Below are 19,142 nucleotides of genomic sequence, written 5' to 3'. Positions count from 1 at the left end.
CACATCTCAATCACGTCCCCTGTCAATCTCCTCTGCTCTACGGAAAACAACCCCAGTCTGTCCAATCTCCTTTCAGAACTGAAACCCTCCAGCCCAGGTAACATCCTGGTAAATCCCACATCTCTTGGTAAGTCCACAATGGGCCTCCTGCAGTGCCGCAATGATGCCACCCGAAGGTTGCAGGAACAACAACTCATATTCCGCTTGGGAACCCTGCAGCCCAATGGTATCAATGAGGACTTCACAAGCTTCAAAATCTCCCCCTTCCCCACTGCATCCCAAAACCAGCCCAGCTCAACTTTCCCCTCACTGCATCCCAAAACCAGCCCAGCTCGTCCCCGCCTCCCTAACCTGTTCTTCCTCTCACCTATCCCCTCCTCCCACCTCAAGCCGCACCTCCATTTCCCACCTACTAACCTCATCTCGCCTCCTTAACCTGTCTGTCCTCCCCGGATTGACCTATCCCCTGCCCACCTCCCCACCTCTACTTTCCTCTCCGCCTACCTTCTCCTCTATTCATCTTCGGTCCGCCACCCCTTCTCTCCCTATTTATTTCAGAACCCTCTCCCCATCCCCCTCTCTGATGAACGGTCTAGGGCCAGAATGTCAGCTTTTGTGCTCCTGAGAGGCTGCTTTGCCTGCTGTGTTCGTCCAGCTTCACACTTTTTTATCTTGGATTCTCCAGTGTCTGCAGTTCCCATTATCTCTGATCCTGGTAAATCTCCTCTGTACTCTCTCTAGTGCGATTATGTGGATTCCTGAACTGCATACATTACTCTAGCTAAGGCTTAACCAGCATTTCATACAGTTCCAGCATAACATCTCTGTTCTTAAACTGTGTCTCAGCTAGTAAACACAAGTTTACCAGATGCCTTCTCAACCACTTTAACCACCTCGCTTAACCTTAAGGGACCAGTGCACATTCACACCAGGGTCTCCCTGATCCTCGATGTTTCCCAGGGTCCTACTGTCCATCATGTATTCCCTTGCCTTGTCTGTCCTGCCCTAGTACATCATCTCACATTTACCCAGATTGGGAATTCCATTTGCTGCTGATCAGCCCATCTGATCAGTCCTGCCTCCCTCCTCCTGTAATCTCAGTCTATCCTCCTCACTGCTGAGCACCCCCCCTCCAAATTTTTGCAACATATCAAATGTATTACACAAAGTCACGCCAACCTGGCTTCTGGGTGAATAATGTACAAAACACAGCCAACAGCAGAGCTTACTGACAGGAGTTACCACAGTCATTGAGGAAGTAATGGCTGGAAATTATTGAGGTGAATTTTTTTGCCGAAACTGACACTTACCACCGGTGCAGAGTTTTGACGGCAGCTTGCAACATTACCTGAGGATCGATCTCCACATATCGCACAGATGTGTTTAGCGATTGAGTTTGGGCTGTAACAATTCATGTTTCCAAGTCCACTGAGGCCCGGTGGTGGCTTAATGTCCTCTGTACTACTGACACTGTTGACTGCGTTGATCTGTGTGCAAGGAAAGATTCAGATTTAGAGAGCTTGGAACACCTAAACCTGATCATGAGCTCTTATTCACTTCAATTACGCCTTATTCAATTCCATCCCATGGACATTGCTGATGAGAATTACTTGTGAAGTCTATCCGGCGACTGAACTTTGGGAAGCATGTCCATAATACAACACAGTATTTGATTTCATGCAGGCTTTGCAGTTGTTCAAATGTTGCTAAAATGCTGAAAGGTGAAATTAAGACAGGAGGCTGCCCAGATAGGGCATAAACACCAGCCTACACAGATTAGCCCGTTTTCCTGCGCTCTGTTTACCAACGATACAACGTTTGCAACTACTTTGAATAAGTGCACTGTGCAGGACGCAATGGAACATGTCGCACTGTTAAAGAAGAAAAGCAACCTTGAAAAACTGCACAGTAACAGGTTAAGACAGAGAGATAGCAAGAACTGCAGATGCAGGAGTCAGAGATAACAAGGTCTGGAGGTGGAGGAACACAGCAGGTCAGACAGCATCAGAGGACCAAGAAAGCTGACGTTTCAGGTCAGGACCCTTCTTCAGAAAATGAAAAAGGGTCCCAACTTGAAATGCCAACCTTCCTGCTCCTCTGATGCTGCCTGGCCTGCTGTGTTCCTCCAGCTCCACACTTTGTTAACAGTAACAGGTTAACCTGTCTACACCAGTGCTTCTGCTCTCTGTCAGGCTCTCCCCACTTTATTTCAACTCAGGTTTTTTTGGGAGACATGTTTATTCAATCACTGATGCGTTTCAGTCACCGAATGCAGGAGCCTGTAAGTTACCGACATTTCTGCGCAGTCCCCTCATCCAACAACAAATCGGCACTGCTCAATCCGGGCTTGGATTGGCTGAACGACATTGGCCTTTGTGGCCTGACAGGGTACAGCTTTGCCGTAGCAGCAGAATAACACATTATACATTGCTACTTAGAACATTATATAACAGTATATCACAATTTACAAATATGCAGGAATGCGTGCAAGGCTCCTCTGTGCTAACACTTTTTTTAAAAAACAAAGCGTACCCTTGCATATGCCAGTCAAAGACCCAGTGATCATTGATCTGCAATGATGTGGTTAATGTGAGTCAGTTCATCTCCTACTGGTGGCACTGACAGAACAATGTTTTCCAGTCCTGGGGACATTGGAAATGCCGTGAAGTAGTGAGGGGGAGCTTGTTGAGTTTCAAGATAACAAAGTGACTCAGTTCTTTGTTCCTGGCTGAGCAGAGAAGTACTGACTGATTTTGCCAGAGATGAGGGGAGCAGCTTTTGAGAGGGCTAGTGCCTGCTTTGTGAGAGGTGCCTAAGAGAAAAAGGCCCTGCTGAATTTAGCAGAGCAGCACCCTTCCAATCTCAGGATGCAGAGGATCTGGCATACACTGACCCTCTGTTACACTCAGCGCCATTTCTACAACATGAATGGAGCCCAACCATGAAGAATTTATGTTTCATTAAGTCTTGAGACAGGAACCCAATTTTCCACCAAACATTGAAACATTCCCCAACTACTGAAAATGAATAACTTCATGGGAAAGGTCAGTGTCATCGCACAGTAAGGGGGCATTTGGTTTCCTGTTGTAAGTAACCTTCATATCAAGGCGTGATCACCTTCCATTTTAGTCAAAGAATATTGCCAAAAATCTGCTGAAATGAACAAATTAAAATTTGGAATCCATCTCCAGAAGTTTAACTTTTCATGCCTCTATAAATAGTGTATGAACATGTGGATTATAAGGAGGTCTGTGTTCGATCCTTCATTTTGCTTCTGTGGTTTCTTATGCATGTAAAGACATCTGACACAGTACATGAGCCTGTTCTATTTAAAGCATGCTTGGGAATTAATTATTAAACCGGCAATTCTAAACAGAGAATAGAAACACTGGGGTTCAGTTCACATGGGACATGGCTGCTAGAAACTCTCTCTTCCAGAACTGAAGAGGTCAGGAGGAATCTTGAACTGGAAAAGCACTTCAATTAACAAAAACGAGTATTACCAGTCTCAACTCTCATCCTAAAGTGGTGGGCTTCTTCCCATGTTGGTCTGTCTGTCTCTATCTCTCTCTCTCTCTCTCTCTCTCTCTCTCTCTCACACACACACACACACACACACACACACACACACACACACACGCGCGCGCACAGAGTTCAGAGAATGATGTTGGTGTTCTTTCATAATGGCTACTTTTTGTGCTGAATATAGTAAGAACCAAAGCTGTTATTGTTAAAATGGTGATCTTCATGAAAAATAATTCAGTTGCTGCTTCCGGTGTCTTTGGTAAAGGTCTGTTTTATTCCTTGTTCATTACTCTGCAGGCTGGGAGATCATGTGGAGCGGATTTCAAGGTGGTGTGTGGGCTCTGTGCTACCTCCCCTCTCCCACCAGTGAGGGTCAGCACCTTGAGGAGAGGAAAGCAGTGTCTATGGAAGCATCGGGTGTTGGGGCATTTTAATGCTACAGTTTTGTCTCCACAAAGTCCTCAGCTCATCACCTCTCACACAATAACTCACTGCAAATAATGCAAAAAGAACTCAAAAGTTGCATAACAAAGCAGAATATATGATTAGACTAATCATTCCTCAAACCTTTAGCTCCCCTCACTTGAGGGCTATAGGCACATGTTTCTGTTCCATTGACCTGGGTATTTCCTGCAATTTGCTTGAAAATGCTCAAAAGAAGTGAAGTCTGAAGGAAAGATGGAGTTTGTCTAATTTTGCACTAGTTGAAATAACCGACCTTGCAGGTTTCTGCGACATTGGTCCGTTGAGGAGCCTTGTATGAAGTTTGTGATTTTTCCCTCATTCACCAGTAAATGACATTGTGCAATCCAAGTAATTTTCAGTGATTTAAAACAGTTTCCCTTAAGTTGTGATCCTGTGTGGGCATGGATTTAAATGCCTATTTTCCATGATAATCCTACTTTTAGCTGTATTAGTCAAACCACACCACAATACTTAAACATGCCACATAACTTTTTTCCCCCTACTCCAGCTCCCCTCCCAGGCAGTGCGTTCCAGATCCCCACCAGCCTCTAGGTGAAAAAATGTTTCCTCAAATCTTCTCTAAACCTCCTGTCTTTCATTTTTACACAGCGTTGTCCTGCTATTGACACTGACTAAAGGGAATAATCACTTTCCATCCACCCTGTCCATATCCCTCAGAATCTTATACAGGTAACCCCTCAAACTTCTCTGCTCCGAAGGAAACAACCTGAGCTTATCCAGTCCTCTTCGTCACTGAAATGCCCCAATCCAGGCGACATCCTGGTGAATCTCCTCTGCATCCCCTTCAGTACAATCACCTCTTCCATACGGTAGGGTGACAAGAACTGTACACAGTGCTCCAGCTATAGCCTAACTGAAGCTCTGTACAGCTACAACATACCCGCCCTGCTCTTTTAATCTTTGCCCTTGCCTGATAAAGGCAAGCACCCAGATACCTTCTTAACCAGCCTATTAACCTGTCCTGTCACCGTCAGAGATTTCTGGACAGATACCCCAAGATCACACTGTTCCTCTGAGCTTCCTAGTGTCCTGCCATTCATTGATTATTTCCCCGCCTTGTTCCTTCTTCCAAAGTGCATCACCTCACATTTATCAGGGTTAAATCCTCTGCCCCTCTGACCAATCCATTTATATCCTCCTGTAACCTAACACTTGCCTTCTCACTGTCAACAACACGGCCAATCTTTTTGTCATCCACAAACTTACTCATCATTCCCCAAACATTCTCATCGACATCATTTATGCATATCACAAGCAACAAGGAGCCCCAACACTGATCCCTGTGGTACACCACTGGACTCCGGGCTCCAGTCACAGAATCAGCCTCCTACCATCACCCTCTGTCTTCTGTCATTTAGCCAACTTTGTAACCAACTTCTCGGTTACCATAGATCCCAACAACTCCTGACCAGTTCATCAATTGTACCGAAAATGCAACCACTGTGATAGTTCCATCAATCCCCTATGGTCAGATAGAACACCATCTTGAACCAAGTGAAGCAACTCTTAAGTGGAAAGCCTACTTTAGCCACAGGCATTACAGGGCTCAAGGAGATGCAGGGTTGTTGGAATAGAAGCTTCCCACTTACTCAGCTCCAAGCATATGCATAAAAGGAGCTGATACAGATCGCCAAATCACAGCAATCAACAGCTGTGGACACCACGGAAACGGTAATGACCACAGACTCACTGTATCGACAACAGTAACCGGATGTAGTTAGGAGTAAGGGTCAGTGGCACAACACAGCTAAGCACAGTCACCGTCAGCCACCATTATCACCACAAGTACCAACACTAACTGTCACACACCACTACCAACATCTGCACAGTGCTCTTTACTGTTGCTTTAATGTTCACTGGTAAGATTTTGGATGCATCGACTGTTATAATGGTCAAATTTTTTTTAAAAATCACCTGTTACATGCATTAGTGCACTTGTGGGCACTTTCTGGAGATATTTGCTGTTACATTTATTTTTCGCGGGGCACTAAGACAAATGTTTGTGGGCATTTTATCTTGCTTAGCTTTCTAACTTGCAGGTCTCTCTCTCGCTCATCTTAGTTGGGGTGAGGTTTAGGAAGTAGACAGAGGGAAAGAGGACAAGGAGCTACCAAGATTTGCGTATGTTTCAGCTGGGGGAAAGAGTTTTGAAGCTGCAGCAAACTGGCTGACAAGGACTGGTTTGCCAAACCTCCTGGCCTGGGTGTGGGGCTGTGAGGGTGAGGAGACTGGAGGTCATTGAACAGTGCTGCCCATGACCACCACCAACCCCACCCCCGACCCACCCTTAACGCTGAGCCAGGAATGTAATCCATCATTGGAGAAATTCCAGAGTCTGGTCCTGCCCCATAAATCAAACAGCTGAGCAATAGTGCGTCATCCTTTGAGTAAAAAATAGGCCTGTTAAATGCACTGACCCCCCGGTTGAATCAATGCCTTTTTCCTCTGTCCAGGGCCAACACTCCGTCCATTTAGGCAGCAAAAGGGGCAGAGAACGCAAGAGAAAAGCACTGGTTAAACCCTGCAGGGCACAGCCTGTAGATAACACACTGCTTCAGATACAGATCACACAGGCCTGGATCCCGGGGAGATTGCGTCTGGTTGAGTACCTGGGCTGTAACACACTGTTTCCACAAAGGAACAGCACACATTTTTAAAACATGCTATTTAACAATTTTGTTGCAGTAAAACTTCCCAAGGTGCTTCACAGGAGTATTTCCTGACAGAATTTGACACAGTCGCACAGAGTGAAGGATTCCACAAAAGTGAAAAACCCAAACATGTTTTAATAATGGTCTTAAAAGGACAGGACGAGGAAAAGATGTTCAAGAAAATAAACAGGAATGAGTGTGGCAGTGTCACTAGACCAGGAATCCAGAGGCTTAGACTAATGCATGGGGGACATGGGCTCAAAACCCACCAAGGCAACTGGCAGGATTTAATGCAATTAATAATTCTGGAGTTGAAATCTAGTCTCGGTAATGGTGACTTGTGAAATTATTATTGATTGTGAAACCCACGGTTCACTGACATCCTTTATGGAAGGAAATCTGCCGTTCTTACCTGGTCTGGTGTATATGAGACTCCAGATCCACAAAAATTTGGTTGACTCTTCATCACCTCTTCAATGTCAGAGCAAGCCTCTCACTTCAGGACCAATTAGGAACAAACAACAAATGCTGGCCTTGCAAGCAATGCCCACACCACATCAAAGAAAATATTCTAGACTTCAGGGTCCAGGCAGCTGAAGACACAGCCACCAATAATGGTGCAAGACAGGACAGGATTTGAGGGGCGCAGAAATTTGATTATGTTTGTGAGGAGGGAATTACAGAGATGGGGGGGGAATGTAAAATAAAAATATAAGAATAGGAACAGGCTTGACTCTTGTTAATTATGTGCAATGGACATTGTCCGTAATCGATACATCCCTCACTTTAATTTGCCACAGTCACTGGTATTGGGCTGGTGGAGCTGTCTCCCTTTTAGCGTCTAAGGCTGAAGGTCGGAATTGGTTTTCAGCCCAAAATTCCTTCGAGACGACCTCTCCTTGCATCCATAGCACTCAGTAACTCGAGTAGAAACCCATTAAATGGGCGCAGTGAGTCTTGGATGAAGATATGACGGTGAGACAGTGTTGACGCATTGGTAGAGTGAGGGGAGGGTCAGAAGCACTTGTAAACTTGAACCAATGAGGATTAGACCATGGTTCGCCCACTCACAATGTCTGGTGTCTGACATGGGGACAGGTGGAGGCTGTTCAGCCCTTTGAACCTGTTCAATCAGTCATTCATTTACACCATGGTGACCCAGACCCTAAAAGGAGTGTGGCGGCAGTTAATCCAGTGTTTCTTGCATGATGGATCTGTAAAATAGGAGAAACGGTGCTGCCTGACAGTCTGGGCTGAAATGTGATTCTAGATCCATTAACAGCAGTCCCACATGTTGCTGCTGTTGCACTCCATTACTGAAGCTGCTGGAGAGTTGTGTTCCTCGGGGTATCCCAGCCTTTCACTACACCACCTCCTTGTAAAAGTAGGTGACAGACTCCATCGCACCCATTGCAGAGATGCAGAAAAATCAAGAGGAGTAGCAAATCTGCCGCCAAGTAAAACCAGTCGGTGCTCCATCTTGGCTGAGTCTTCAAAGCATCATAGATCAGCGAGGCCATTTAGCCCATCAATCTTCAGACACAACCCAACATTTCCAAGGAGTTTGGCTTCCCACTACTGTCGTTGGCAGTTTATTCCGTGGCTGATCCCATATTAGGTGAAGACAAGTTTGCTGATGATCGGTTCTAAAATTCCAATTTGAATTTATGGGCACCTTGTTTTATAGCTGCAGTTTAATTCACAAGAATGATACCTCTTCAACTTTTTATTCCCCCACTCACAATCACATTCTCCTTAATACCATTGCCCTCAGCCCTTCCTCCAAAGGACAAAGAGCACTGCCTTCCCCCACCCACTCGGCACTTAGCCTGGATCTTGTGCATCATTGTCCTTTGCACAGCTTCCTGTGGTTACATATCTCCCTGCACCTCAGTGGCAAAAAACGGGTACAATACTTTGGTGTGATCTACACAGTGCACTGTGTTCACAAAGATCTCGGACTGGTGGTCCGCTGTTAGGGCGGAGCAGGACATTCTGTTAACGTCTTGGTACCTGATAGCACAGATGCATTTTAAAGAGGTTTCGTGTTCTCTCTAGTTCATACAAAACGGAGGGATACAGCTGGGACCAAGAGAAGAATCTGGGGAGGGAGAAACCAGAGTGGGAAGTGGTTTATGTGTTATAATAAATACGGATTGAGGTTATTGTACCAAATGGATCTTTCTGTGCTGGAGATAGTCCTGGTTGGATAAATGCTTTTGAGCTCTGGGATTTTTTTTTAAAAAAGGATTTATTTATCCTGTTCAAGACATCCAACCCATCTATGGGGTCAAAACTGATTCCACTCAAGAAACAAGGCTGGATCAGAAGCTAGGAATACTGTGGCGAGTAACTTAATTCCTGACTTCTCGAAGCCTGTCCACCATTGACAAGGCACAAGTCGGGATCTGATGGAATACTCCCCGTTTGCCCGCACGAGTGCAGCTCCAACAAAAGGCCAAAGAGGACAAAACAGCCTTCCTGATTGGCACCACAGCCACATTCACTGTCTTCACTACTAACACTCAGTAGTAGCACTGTATACTGTTTACAATTCCCTACAGCATGTGGACTGCAGCAGTTCACCTCCACCTTCTCAAGTGCACACTTCTTCCTCATATTGCTGGGAAAGACTGTACTGGGCTGCTCATTGCCTCCTGAAATACATCACAACGATATCATTGAAGGATCATTGCTGAGCCCATTATTTCCTCAGCTCCAAGCACACCGCGCCATCATCACTAAGCTTACCTTCACTCCATTAGCAAGCCATCTCCCAGTTGCTCCCCTCCATGCTCTGCTCCCCGCCCTTGTGCCCAAGTTGCCTCCCTCACTGACCCACTCCCCAAGTGGGGCACTGAAGGGGAAACCACAAGTAACGTGGTGAACGGGAAGGTGATGGGGTGAGTTAGCTAGCTCAGCAAACAGTAAGTGGGTTGAGAATGGAAGCAGCAAACAAGACAGCAAGCAGGACGGCACAGAGGGCTGTGGGGGTTGAATGTAGCTACAATAGACACCCATGGACAATACGAGGAATTTAGTGCAGTGGCAGGGGATACTACATATAAATTATATCTGATAGGAGGTCTGTTCATGTTGACTGCATTTGAGCACTGGGCGAAATACGATCTTCCTGATTATACTGAGCAGTAACATTGTTAGCATGAACTCAAATCCCTTTCACTGTCCTGCAGCGCAAAGCAGCAGTCTACTCCCTGACCTGCAGGATGAAAAGCCACAAGGCATCGCTGGCTAGCGCAGCATTTATGGCCAGCTCCTGACTGCCCCTGCAAAAGTGGAGATGATCACACTGTTGAATAGCTGCAGTCCATGTGGTGTGTAGACACCTACAGTGCTCGAGGGAGTATCTACAGTGCTTCTTGCTGGCAACATTTTCATAAATGGAATAGCTTGACAAGTCATTTTCCAGGAATAAGAGTTGACCACATTGCTGTGGGTCTGGAGTCAGATTTCCCTCCCTCAAGGCCATGGGTCATCAGATGTACAATAATCCAATAGTTTTATAAACAGAATCAATGACCACACAAAATTTAAATTCCCTAAACTGCCATGGTGGCTTGTCTGTGGCCTATTACTCCCAGGCTGGATTACTAGCTGTGTTGCACCACTGCCAAATGCTGAACATGCATTCATTCAGAAACTCTCATTGCCGTGACGGCAGGAGTTAGAAAGCTGGTGACTTGCACCTTGTAAGCAAATAAATGCAGGCCTTGACTGACTGTTGTTGCTGGGTGCAGGCCTGCTCAGCTGGACACAGGTGCTGAACCACGTCTGCACTCTGCCTTCCTATAACAACTGGGAATGAATGAAACCTTGTTATCTTATTCAATGATCATTGCTAAAAAGAGACATAACATTAAGGCTTTTCCCTGTGCACTCATGAGGACCAATGCAAGGATGTCAATCTTCAAGCCATCATAACAATTTATACTACAGTGATCAGGACTCTGATTGGATGAGGCATTGCAATGGAGTAAGTAATAAGGAATAAGGGCTCCTCGACCGCTCAGATAATTTAAACAAGGTTCAAAGCTTGAACATATTCCTCTTGTTTGCAGAGGATGGGTGGCTGTGCACGTCGTTTCTAATGTGTGAGTGGACCACATTGTTAGTTTGACTGATTTACTTAAACTGATTGACAGCATAGCTATTAGTGTAACTGGGGAATAGATAATTCCTTATGGTCAGTCAAACAGCTTTTTAGCATCTTTACAACGGATAGAAAAACATCACCAAAACATTTTTTTTTGTTCTCTTATAAAAGCTGCCTTGAGCTTTTGCTCAAAGTGGTGTCCTGGCAGTTAATGATAATAACTTTAGGCCTCGGCCTTTCCCAGAGGCCCTGACTAGAGTCAGAGAATTATACAGCATGGAAACAGATCTTTTGATCCAACTCTACCATACCAACCAAATATCCTAAATTAATCTAGTCTCATTTACCAACATTTGGCACAAATCCCTCTAAACCCCTCCTACTCACGTATCAATCCAGGTTTCTTTTAAATGCTGTAATTGTACCAGTCTCCACCACTTCCTCTGGCAGCTCATTCCATACTTACACCACCCTCTGTGTGAAAAAGTCACACTTTAGATCTCTTTTAAATCTTCCCCCTCTCATCTGAAACCTATGCCCTCAAAATTTTGGACTCCTCTCCCCTGGGAATATGCTTTTGGCAGTTGATCTTATACAGGCCTCATGATTTTGCAAACCTCTGTAAGGTAACTCCTCAACCTCTGATGCTCCAGGGAAAAAGGCCCCAGCCTATTCAGCCTCTCCCTGTAGCTCAAACCCTCCACCCCTGGCAACATCCTTGCAAATCTTTTCTGAACTGTTTCAAGTTTGATAAAATCTTTCCTACAACAGAGAGGCTAGAAGTACACACAGTATTCCAGAAGTGTCCAAACTAATGTCCTGTATGGCCGCAAGGTGACCTCCCAACTTCTATACCCAATGTATTGACCACTAAAGGTAAGCATACCAAAGCCCTTCTTCAATATCCTGTCTACCTGTGACTCCACTTTTAAGGAACATTCAACCCGCAACCAAGGTCCCTTTGTTCAGCAACACTCCCCAGGGCCTTACCGTTCAGTGTATAAGTCCTGCCCCGATTTGCCTTTCCAAAATGCAGCACCTCACATTTATCCAAATTAAACTCCATCTGCCACTCCTCAACCAAGGTCCCATTGTACTCTTTGCTGTCCATTAAACCACCAAGTTAGGTGTCATCTGCAAACTTCTTAATCATTCCTCCTTTATTCAAATCCAAATCATTTACATAAAGGACAAAAAGCAGCAGACCCAGCAGTCCTTGCTGTACGCCACTGGTCACAGGCCTTTAGTCCGAAAAAACAACTTTCCACCATCACCCTCTGTCTCCTTCCTCCAAGTCAATCTTGTATCCAAATGGCTAGGTCTCCCTGGATTCCATGTGATCTAACCTTGGTAACCAGCATACCATGAGGAACCCGGTCGAACACCATGCTGAAGTCCAAATGGACAATGTCCACCACTCTGTCTTCTTTGTCCCTTCAAGAAAACTCAATCAAGTTAGTGAGACATGGTTTCCCATGAACACAGCCATGTTGACTATCCCTAATCAGTCCTTGCCTTTCCAAATGCATGTAAATCTCATTGTTCAGAATCTCCTCCAACAACTTAGCCACTGCTGATGTCAGGCTCACCGGTTTGTAGTTCCCTGGCTTTTCCTTGCTACTCTTCCTCCATAAGTGGCACTGCATCAGTGATCCTCCAGTGCCTCACCCGTGGTCTCAATGAATTGTAGACTGTGAGAGGCCCCGTGAGTGTGTTGCAAGACTGAAGGTGAGTACTAGGCCAGGCTGCCAGAGTGATGAAGTTTAACAGGAGGAAGCTGGAGGGTTAATAAACATCTACAGCCGCGTCTGCAACGGTGTCAGATATATATTTTTTCCTCTTTGTGACAGCTTCCACATTAACTATTGATTTGATGCCAAATGAGGATGAAAGATGACATTTAATGTTAGCACTAGGATATTGCAGCTCCCAGCCCTGTAGGGAGCCATTTCATTTTTCACTAATGGAATTAACCCAGACAGCCAACAGCAAGGGCAGATCCAGCCTGACCAACACACTGTACATGACAGAGGTCTGTCCTGGCAGGACGGTTAGAAGTCTAATGGCATTTTACGATTTCCAGAAAGTTCTTTGAGGAAGCTTGCCACTTGAGAAAGACCACGCTCACATGCAGCATCCCCTCTGAACCAAGAGATACCTTAGTGTAGTTCCAGATGACAGATGAAGCACACTTGACAAACCTTGGTGCTAAATGTGTACACAGCAAGGCTCCACCAGCAAGGGGAGAAGGAGCCAACCCTGCTGTCCCTGGCAGTGGGCAAAATTTAAATTCAATTTTAGACCATCTGGAGGTGAAATGGTGACCATAAAACCATTAATGGTTGTTGTAACAACAATTAGGTTCACTGATGTCCTTCACGGAAGGAACTGCCTTTCTTACCCCAATCTAGCCTACATGTGACTCCAGACCCACCGCAATAGAACATAGAACATAGAACGCTACAGCGCAGTACAGGCCCTTCGGCCCTCGATGTTGCACGACCTGTGAAACCAATCTGAAGCCCATTTAACCTACACTATTCCATTATCATCCATATGTTTATCTAACAACCATTTAAATGCTCTGAAAGTTGACAAGACTACTACTGATGCAGGCAGGGCATTCCACGCCCTTACCACTCTCTGTGTAAAGAACATACGTCTGACATGTGTCCTACATCTATCACCCTTCAATTTAAACCTATGTCCCCTTGAGCTAGACATCACCCTATGAGGAAAAAGGCTTTCACTGTCCACCCTATCTAATCCTTTGATTATCTTTTTACGTCTCTATTAAGTCACCTCTTAACCTTCTTCTCTCTAACGAAAACAGCCTCAAGTCCCTCAGCCTTTCCTCATAAGTCCTTCCGTCCATACCAGGCAACATTCTGGTAAATCTCCTCTGCACCCTTTCCAATGCTTCCACATCCTTCCTATAATGCGGTGACCAGAACTGTACACAATACTCCAAGTGCAGCCGCAACAGTTTTGTACAGCTGCAACATGACCTCATCGCTCCAAACCTCAATCCCTCTACCGACAAAGCCTAACACATCGTACGCCTTCTTAACAACCCTATCAACCTGGGTGGCAACTTTCAGGGATCTATGCACATGGACACTGGGATCTCTCTGCTCATCCACACTACCAAGGATCCTACCATTAGCCCAACACTCTGTATTCCTGTTTTTCCCTCCAAAGTGAATCGCCTCACACTTTTCCGCATTAACCTCCATTTGCCACCTCTCAAACCAGCTTTGCAGCTTATCTCTGTCCCTCTGTAACTTGCAAAATCCTTCCGCACTCTCAACAACTCCACTGACTTTAGTGTCATCTGCAAATTTACTAACCCATCCTTCTAAGCCCTCGTCCAGGTCATTCATAAAAATGACAAAACAGCAGTGACCCCAAAACAGATCCTTGCGGTACACCACTAGTAACTGAACTCTGGAATGAACATTTCCCATCAACCACCACCTTCTGTCTTCTTACAGCTCGCCAATTTCTGATCCAAACTGCTAAATCACCCTCAATCCCATTCCTCCGTATTTTCTGCAATAGCCTACCATGGGGAACCTTATCAAACACTTTACTGAAATCCATATACACCACCTCTTTACCCTCATCTACCTGTTTGGTCACCTTCTCAAAGAACTCAATAAGGTTTGTGAGACACGACTTACCCTTCACAAAACCGTGTTGACTATCCCTCATCAAATTATTCCTTTCTAGATGATTATAAATCCTATCTCTTACAATCCTTTCCAACACTTTATCCACAACTGAAGTACGGCTCACTGGTCTATAATTACCAGGGTTGTCTCTACTCCCCTTCCTGAACAAGAGGACAACATTTGCCATCCTCCAGTCTTGTGGCACTGTTCCTGTAGAAAATAATGACATAAAGATCAAAGTCAAAGGCTCTGCAATCTCCTCCCTAGCTTCCCAGAGAATCCTAGGATAAATCCCATCTGGCCCAGGGGACTTATCTATTTTTACACTATTCAGAATTGCTAATACCTCCTCTTTATGAACTTCAATCCCGTCTAGTCTAGTAGCCGGAATCCCAGTATTCTCCACGACAACATTGTCTTTTTCTTATGTGAATACTGATGAAAAATATTCATTTAGCGCCTCTATCTCTTCAGACTCCACGCACAACTTCCCACTACTGTCCTTGACTGGCCCTTATCTTACTCTAGTCATTCTTTTATTCCTGACATACCTATAGAAATCTTTAGGGTTTTCCTTGATCCTACCTACCAAAGACATCTCATGTCCCCTCCTGGCTCTTCTTAGCTATCTCTTTAGGTGCTTCCTGGCTAACTTGTAACTCTCAAACACCCCGAGCCTTCACGCCTCATCTTTACATAAGCCTCCTTCTTCCTCTTGACAAGAGATTCAACTACTTTAGTAAACCACAGTTCCCTCGCTCGACCACTTCCTCCCTGCCTGACAGGTGCATACTTATCAAGGACATGCCGTAGCTGTTCCTTGAACAAACTCCACATTTCAATTGTGCCCAAACCCTGCAGTTTCCTTCCCCATCCTACGCATCCTAAATCTTGCCTAAACATCACAATTCAAACAGTGCACCTAATTTTAACTCAAAAATTCCATACTGTTTTGAAAATTTTTTCCTCTTGAAGATACAGACCTCTAGTTCCAGACAACTAATACTGAACGGCATCTCAGCTGTTCGGCATAGGAGTCTAGACAATGTGGTTGATTTTTAAATGCCCCTTGAAATGGCTGAGTGAACACTCAGTTTAAGTCAAATTAGAGATGGACAATAAATGCTGGCTTTGCCAGCAAGACGCACAGTGGCTCAGTGCTTAGCACTGATGCCTCACAGCGCTACGGGCCTGGGTTTGATTCCATCCTTGGGCGACTGTCTGTGTCGAGTTTGCACATTCTCTGTGTGTCTGAATGGGTTTCCTCCCACAGTCCAAAGGTGCGCAGGTTGGATGGATTGGCCAATAGTTTACAGAGATGTGCAAGCTAGGTGGATTAGCCATGGGAAATGTGTGGTTGAGAGATAGTTTGGGCCTGGGTGTCACGCCCTTCAGAGGAGTTGTGCAGACTTGATGGGCTGAATGGCCTTTTATCTACTGTAAGGATTCTATGGCTCAGCTCCTAGACAATAATAAAGCAGTAATAGCCCAGTTAATGTGTTTTTGACTGGGTTGGATGCAAGGCAGATGTTAGTTGGGACACTTGCTCAAATAGTGCAGAGGGAGCTGATGGTTTATTGTCTGATCCAGAGGTCAGCACCTCTGACAGTGCAGCATTCATCCAGTGCTGCACTGAAACATCAAGCCTTACTTCTACACTCAAGTTTTTGGCATGCAGTACACACCTATGTCTGGAGAGGACACTGCTAGTCACATCCTATCGCCCCCCACTCCGAGACCCTCACTGCAACAGGCAGGAGAGGGCAGAACCCAACTGGTCTCACAGGTTGTAATTCATTCAGAGATAGTAAGAATTGTCGATGCTGGAGTCAGATATAACACAGTGGGGAGCTGGAGGGACACAGCAGGTCAGGCAGCATCTGAGGGAGCAGGAAAGTGGAGGTTCGAGGTCAGGACTCTTCTTCAGAAAATCAAGAAGGGTCCCGACCCAAAACGTCGACTCTCCTGCTCCTCTGATGCTGCCTGGCCTGCTATGTCCTTCCAGCTCCACACTGTGTTATCACTGGTCACACAGGTTATTTTCTGTAGAACTGCAACACGCAATCTTCCAGGAAACCTTGCTGACTATTTTATCTATTTCCTATAGATGTGTCCCACGCTAATTTAGTGGCTCTGTTGCTGGCAGGCTGGCATCAGCCAGTGCTGCACACATGCCAGAAATCAAAGCAGGTGTTCTCAGTGCCACGCCTGGGGCTGTACTCACCGCCCTCTCCCTTCCTCAGCTCAACAAAACTTCCTGAGGGGAGGACAGCTCCTACCCTCTGCATACAATCAGTGCTGGGCTGACGAGCGTCAAAGTATGTTCAGTTAATTGCCTGAAGGAGCATATGAGTTGCCAGCCCGTGGTTAGTGATGAGTGAGCCACTGGTTTTCTTCAGGATTCTCTGCCAAGCAGCTCGCAGCTGTATAAAGATGGCATCAAACAAACCTGATGCATGTGCAGATATTAGACCAGTATTTCAGAGTGCCTGCATTATGTTCCTCTGGGATGTGGTTTACTGCTCTGCAAACTTGGCATCACCCTCTACGAGCACTGTCAGAGTTACTGGACAAAAGAATATGTTAGCCGCTATATATGCGTTAGTCACGCAAGAAACTCTACCCTCTTCTTTGAATTCTCAAGTAAGAGAAAGGGATAGAGGGAGAGACGGGGGTGGGAGGCGGAGAGGCAAATGGCACAGGAACAGTGGAAGAGGCACAGGGAATGAGGGAGACAGAAAGAGAGAAACATCACCCGTCCCATTACTACTCTCTGGTGTACACCTTCAATACCTCTAAAATTTCATCACTCCTGCTTTCCACGAGATCATTGACCTTCCCCCCCGACCCCTTGTTCTTTCCCTCAATGCCCCCATTTTCACCTACTTTGCTAACTTTACTCAGTTCCACACGAGGTTTCAAGAGATATTTGGAAGTGACAAAGTCAGAGTGCGACAGAGACAGAGCTAGAGAACAGGACCAGAAGGGCAGCTCTTTCAGGAGCTGGTACAGACATGATGGGATGAATGGCTTCCTTTTGTACTGTAAAGTTTCTGATGAAAGGTCACACCAACTATCTCATCTACCCCAAGCGCTCCCTGACCTGCTGAAAATTTGAAGCATGTTCTGACTGAATTCCCAATTTCCAGCATCCACAGTATGTTGGATGAGGGATAAGAGTTGGCTGAATAACGGTCCAATCTTCAGGAATCCTTACATTCAGCATTGCACCAAGCTAGTAATGTTCCTTACTGGAAAAGGATGCGAGATGCAGCATTAGTTTAACATCATATCCAAAAGGTGACAACACTGGCACAACATAGCACTCACCCTAACCCTGCACAGGAGTGACAGCTGGAATCTCTGGAAGAATTGGTCAGTCTCCCTGAGGACTGTCAATACCAGCAGCCAGGAGGCTATAAGGGCACTGCCATCTTGCAGCTAAGGTCATGTACAAGAATCCCAGGAGGTAAGGTCCTCTGTAGGAAATATTTTAGAAACAGGGGGTCAAGGCATCTCAGACCTGCTCGACTAAACATTTCCGAGTCCGGGGAGTATGCCCACAGCCTGGTCCTCTGCAGTTGGGGCTGCCCAATTCAACCATGGTGGGCAGCTTATCAAGTATTTAAACAGACAATTAGCCGTTAACTAAGTGCAGCAATACAGCAGACAAGCAGTGCCTATAATCCCGACACAGCTTCGTACACAGGAGCTCAGAAAATCACGGGTATGTCGGTATGCTTAGGCCTGCCTCATTATACTACATTGGCAGGGTGATGTCAGTTGACAGATACTTACCCCAACCTGCTTCATTAACAGGCAACGTTTGTGTGTTAGTACCCACGTCACTCTGCTATACTGGCAGGCAGTGGCAGAATGTTCATACCCATCTTGCACTGCTGTATTAACAGGCAGTGTGAGGTGTGTTTATGATTGTGTCACTGTCCGGTACTGACAGGCAATGCTCAGTGTGTTTACACCTGTCTCACTCTGCCGTCTGAAATTGGAAAAGTTCATCAAGTAAGTTTCCAACGTCCACCCTGCCGTCACTTTCACCTGATCTATCCTTGACTCCTCCCTTCCCTTCCTCAACATCTGTTTCCATTTCTGGGGATAGACTGGCTACTAATATCCTTTATAAACCCACTGACTCCCACCGCCACTTGGACTATACCCTGCTTCCTGTAAAAACTCCAACCCATTCTCTCAGTTCCTCTGTCTCCGTGTATATGTTCAGATGAGGCTAGGGAGCCTCCAAAAAGTCTACCTTCTTCTTCAACTGAGAATTCCCCAGCACCATTATTATTAGGGCCCTCAACCAGGTCTGACCCATCTCCCACACTTCCGCCCACACCCGTTCCATTCCCTCCTGCAACAGTGTTAGGGTTCCCCTTATCCTCACCTACCATCCCACCAGCACCCACATCCAGAAAATCATCAGACGCCATTTCCACCACCTCCAGCGAGATGCCACCACCAGACACATGTTCCCTTCCTCTCCCTTGTCCGCCTTCCGCAGGGACCGTTCCCTCCGGGACACCCTGGCCCACTCTTCCTTCACCCCCAACACCCATCCACAGCCCCACAGCACCTTCCTCTGCAACCAGCAAAGGTGCAACACCTGCCTATTTACCTTCTCCCTCCTCAACATCCAAGGGCCCAAACATGCCTTCCAGGTGAAGCAGAAATTCA

At 45.9% G+C, this 19,142-nt stretch overlaps 1 protein-coding gene across 9 annotated transcripts in view; it reads right to left on the bottom strand.

Moving 5' to 3' along the window:
• LOC125456310 (retinoic acid receptor RXR-gamma-A-like) overlaps positions 1-19,142 on the bottom strand; it is a 174,430-nt gene that overhangs the window by 23,736 nt on the left and 131,552 nt on the right. For all 9 annotated transcript variants that reach the window (XM_059647723.1, XM_059647724.1, XM_059647720.1 and 6 more), the window contains exon 3: positions 1,349-1,487. In XM_059647723.1, the coding sequence (XP_059503706.1) occupies positions 1,349-1,487 (139 nt within the window). The remainder of the gene's footprint in view (positions 1-1,348; positions 1,488-19,142) is intronic.

This window comes from Stegostoma tigrinum, chromosome 8, assembly GCF_030684315.1.
Source record: "Stegostoma tigrinum isolate sSteTig4 chromosome 8, sSteTig4.hap1, whole genome shotgun sequence".
NCBI lineage: Eukaryota > Metazoa > Chordata > Chondrichthyes > Orectolobiformes > Stegostomatidae > Stegostoma > Stegostoma tigrinum.
The sequence above is the reverse complement of the archived record's forward strand: the minus strand, read 5'-3'. Positions and strand labels throughout refer to the sequence as shown.